The sequence below is a fragment of the Populus trichocarpa genome, chromosome 9 (assembly GCF_000002775.5).
Source record: "Populus trichocarpa isolate Nisqually-1 chromosome 9, P.trichocarpa_v4.1, whole genome shotgun sequence".
In the NCBI taxonomy this organism is placed as follows: domain Eukaryota; kingdom Viridiplantae; phylum Streptophyta; class Magnoliopsida; order Malpighiales; family Salicaceae; genus Populus; species Populus trichocarpa.
Window position 1 is genome coordinate 2,741,761 of NC_037293.2, and position 5,160 is coordinate 2,746,920.

At 32.0% G+C, this 5,160-nt stretch overlaps 1 protein-coding gene across 1 annotated transcript; it reads left to right on the top strand.

The window, feature by feature from the left end:
* The first annotated feature begins 1,808 nt into the window (after nt 1–1,808).
* On the top strand, nt 1,809–3,280 carry LOC7491122 (E3 ubiquitin-protein ligase PUB24). Its single transcript, XM_002314222.4, has one exon. The coding sequence runs from the start codon at nt 1,923–1,925 to the stop codon at nt 3,153–3,155; it is 1,233 nt and encodes a 410-aa protein (XP_002314258.1). The 5' UTR covers nt 1,809–1,922; the 3' UTR covers nt 3,156–3,280.
* The last annotated feature ends 1,880 nt before the right edge of the window (nt 3,281–5,160 follow it).

Below are 5,160 nucleotides of genomic sequence, written 5' to 3' on the forward strand. Positions count from 1 at the left end.
ACAGTATAATATGTGTTTTATCTTAATTATATATTTAAAAATATTTAATTAATTAATACACTTTTCTCTTAGAATCTTGAATTAAAAAAAAATATACAATTTATAGCTTTTTTTTAAATCTAATTTCTCAAAACACATTTGTAAAAGCTATTACAATGTTAAACATACACTAAATAAACCCATTTGATTTTTTTAAAATAAATAATTGATTAATTACAATATCACAAAAGAACAAAATGTAAAAGAGAATTACAAAGATGAAATTATGGACCGTTACCATGTTTTGAATAACTTCTACGTAATGTGGTTACTGGTAAAATATTGTAGCAGCTAGCTGGTATACAAGTAAGACTTGAATTGTATCATAAGAAGTGTAATTTAACTGATTAGATTTTAGATTTGTTTTTCAAAGATCACCGGTTTGAGTCCTATAATTTTCGGGGTTACTAGAGGTTTGTATGATCGTTAACTTTAGTGCCCGTGAGACTAGTCGATGTATGCGCAAGCTGGTCCGGACATCCATGCTAATCTAAAAAAAAAGACCTGAATTGAAATTATCAAAATATTGTTTTGCGAGTAAATATAATTTAGTCCCTCTAGTTAAAAATAATTATTTTCCTTGCTGTTCTTTTTGTTTCTAATATATTGATCTGATCGTCTTTCATAAAAGAAAATTAAAAATAAGTGTTTTCTCCTATATATTTATATTTATTAAAAATTTAGTGCCACCATTTATTAATGTGAAATAAAGAAGTCAAAATTGAAAAACAGTAATTCTTAAGCTATCAATATCCATTTCTTGATTTATTAGGCAGGTGATTCACCATGACCCAGTTCTCTTTTTTTTTTTTTTCCTTAATTAATAATTAAATCTCTCCCCTCTAGCCTGTGGGATTAATTAAACTCAAATAATTCGGTACCCAGCATGCATCCTTGAAGTGGATGCTAATTATTTATGTTAAGAGTTGAGTGTGGGGTAGGAATTAAAATAAATTAATAATTATTATATGTATATAAAAAGTCTCAAATAACGGAGTCTCCAGGTTTAATATATTAATTAGCTGATCAGATTAACTCAGCTTAATTGGCAAATTATGTTCAAGAAATAGTTCGGTCAACAAAAAACCGAAGGGTCGAATTCTTGAACAAGAACAAACGACTGCGAAATGGGGTGGTATTTTCTTCTTCTTTTAACCCACAGAATCACGCCAAGGAAAAATTCATGAGTTGATACCGCCTGCTAACTTTGCCCAGATTCAAAATTTGCACACTCAAAAACATTCCACAGTTTTAGGACTTTTATTATTATTATTATTATTATTATGGATATATGAATTACAGTGAACGGCCTTTTCCAAGAGCTACAAGAAGCTAGTTTATCAACTCGTCGATTAATTGAAAAGTACAAGTAATAAGATTTAAACCATGAATATTTTCCCCCTCTAATTTATTGTTTATCACGTGATTAATATCAGCCAGTTAAAAGCTGACTTGCACAGTTCTATAACATGCACCCTCGCCTCTTTTGTTTTTTTGGCCCTTTCAATGGTGGATCCATCATTATTTTGCCCACTAATTTTGTGCCAAGTGATCTGCTTTGGTTGGCTCCTGGAAGAAACTTCTAGCCAACGTGTTTTTATATGTTTGTTTGGTTTGACCATGAAAATGCCTAATGGGAAAAGTATGGCTGTCAAACAAGAACAAAAATATTAAAAAAAAAGAAGAATCAAAGTAAATAGCATTAATTTGTTTTTCTAGAATTGTCAAGCTTTGTTACTTTCAAACCTTGCTATTAAATATGCTGGCTCCATTCACTTACGGCAGCTAAAAAAAAGAAGAAAGCATCCTCTCCATTCTTCAAAATCCTCTCAAGAATTTCGAGAACTTGTGCAGTCCCATTGTTTGTTTCATAGTTATAGATCATGGATGAAATAGAAGTTCCTGAATATTTTCTATGCCCCATTTCGCTACAAATCCTGAAAGACCCTGTTACAACAATAACAGGCATCACTTACGAGCGAGAAAGCATAGAGCAATGGTTGAAGGCAGCAAAAAGCAACCCTACTTGCCCGGTAACAAAGCAGTCTTTGCCAAGAGATTCTGAGCTGACACCAAATCACACATTGAGGAGGCTAATTCAGTCATGGTGCACTGTGAATGCTATATATGGGGTTGATCGAATCCCCACCCCAAAGTCTCCTATCAAAAAGAGCCAAATATTTAGACTCATCAAGGATCTTGATGCCCCTGATGATCACTTGCGTACGAAGGCATTAAGGAGAATGGAAGCCCTTGCCAAAGAGAATGAAAGGAACAGGACTTGCATGGTGGAAGCTGGTGTGACAAAAGCTGCGGTTCTTTTTATCATAAAATGTTTCAAAGAAGGAAAGACTGCTGGTCTTGAAGAAGTTTTGAGGATTCTTTATCTTATTTGGAACCCATCTCAAGAAATCAAGCTTCTTGTTAGGGAGAACCAAGATTTCATCGATTCATTGACATGGATTTTACGTTGTGATCAGATAAACAATCACGTTGATGTCAAGAGCCATGCAATGCTATTATTGCACAAAACAACGGAGATTGTATGTCAAAAGCTACTGGAGAGTTTAAAGGTTGATTTCTTCAAAGAGATCATAACAAGGGTTCTTAGGAAGAGAATCTCTAAACAAGCCGTAAAGTCATCCTTGCTTGTTCTTACAGAAGTGTGTCATTGGGGCAGAAACAGAATGAAAATTGTTGAAGCTAATGCTGTTTTCGAGCTCATTGAACTAGAACTAGAGAAACCCGAGAAGAACATCACAGAGCTCATTTTTAATATCTTGGCTCAATTATGTTCATGCGCAGATGGGAGAGAACAGTTTCTAAAGCACGCAGGAAGCATTGCCATGATTTCAAAGAGGGTCCTTAGGGTTTCTCCAGCAACTGATGATCGAGCACTGCACATACTTGATTCAATCTCAAAATTTTCTGCTAGTGATGAAGCTGCTCTAGAGATGTTGAGAGTTGGTGCCGTGTCAAAACTTTGCATGGTTATTCAAGCAGACTGTGCTCCCTACTTGAAAAAGAAAGCAAGAGGAATCCTTAGGTTGCACTCCCATATGTGGAACAATTCTCCTTGCATTGCTGTATATTTGTTAACCAGGTATCCTGGATAATTAATCCATTAGTTTCTTCCCCTTTTTTCAAATATCTTGTATAAAAACAGGCAAGAGAGCTTATAGTTCAAATTAACATGCAGTTCTATCACTGAGATTTCTCGGATTCTAGCGTGTTTATTTGTGGAAAAGAAGACAATCAGATTTTCTTTTCTTTTCTTTTTGATTCTATCCTAAACCAATCTTTGTTTGTGCTTTTATTTTGTAATTTTCTGTTCAAACAAGTAGACCAGTAATAGTAGCAAAATTTGACTTTTAAGACACTCTGGAATTTCTTCTTTTGGGCAAGTAATTAGAGTGAATATATGTTCTCACCTGCACACCGACCATTATAAGAAACATGGGAAAATGGAACCCTGCCACCATGATTGCACGGCGGAAAACAATGTAAGAAAGAGATCAGGTATTATTAGGATTTGAACTTTGAAGAACACTCGAAGAGATAGCGGTGCAAGTCAGTGTTTGAAAGGTTCCAGGGACAATAACCTTTATCTGCCACGAATGATTGGTAAAAAATTGCATGGTTGGTTTGGTAGCCAGGTGGTTCACATTGCTTAACATAATTTTCAAAGTATTTAGTTAATCAATATATATTATATTTTTATATGAGTTTTAATAAAATTTCTTTTTTGAAACTTTGGTTATGAAAAAATAAATAAAAATTATAGTTTTTCTTCTACTTTTTTTTTTCAAATCACAGTAAAAACTATATATCACAATATGAGAGACGCTAGACGACTTTATATATATATTAGCTAGAGTTATGTGGAGACAACGTTTGTTAATTACTGCCTTCAATTACGACTTGTCAACAAATATTCATTTCAGGGGGTGATTGGTTCGTTACAGGCGGTCCAATTGGATATATATAGAGGTATGAAGATATGGAAACTTTTGACCATACAAAGTAGAACATGGATTTGGCTACGTACTTCCAAGTTACTGGCATTATATATGATGTATGATGTTTGTAAAATTATAATCATTAATTTTTTTTTTGTTGGATTTTCTTTGTAGAGAAAAATAATTATTGATTTTTGAAAAATACTACTGATCACTCATCAAACGTGCAGTTGAAATTGAAATAAGATATGATTTGGATTTCATCAGCATGATAAATCATGTTATTAGTAAATTGAAGAAAGCCCAATACTTAAAAAAAAAAGAAAAAGAAATGTATATCATCCATCCCAAAAAAAACCGCAAGTAAATATGCATAATTGAAGAATAGTTCACATATAAAAATAATATCCACATATTAATAAATCAAGTTCTAATTCTATACTACAAATATATTAATTCAAATCAAAAGATAAAATTATAAAACATTCATGTTTAGATATTATTTTATATTATCTTTTAATAAAATTGATAGGAATCAATGAGTATCACTAAAAAATTCATTAAAAATACCAATTGAATTTATTATAAGATCTAAAACTAAAAAAATAAAAAAGGAATAAATTGTAGATTTCTGAATCTTTATATTCATAAGATTCATTAATATCAGAGTAAAATTCTAAAATTAAGTTATATATTCTTTATCTTTTAATTTTTATATTATTTCATCGTTATCATAATTTTATCTTTTGAGAATAGATGATACGGTACCAATCAACAAACATTAAAAAAAACAAAAACCCATTAGATATACCAATTAAACCTATTATAATATTATCCGAAACTAGCGTTTACCAATAGCAAAAACATCACATTAAAGGAACCGAAGAAGTTGAGAAATTTACACCACATGTCATTTTTCTACAGCAGAAAACACAATATCGTTTTATTTATAATAATAATAATAATAATAATAATAATAATAATAATGATTCTACGGTAGGGTAAGGGTTGACGTTGAAGGAGCAGCAAAGCTTGACCTCTCTCTCTCTCTCTCTCCCCATATATAGACTTGATCTATATTGCCATTGATTCTGGACATTTACCGTCATTGAAAATGTGGGAAATGAACTCCACGTACTCCACATGCACTGACAAGAATAGC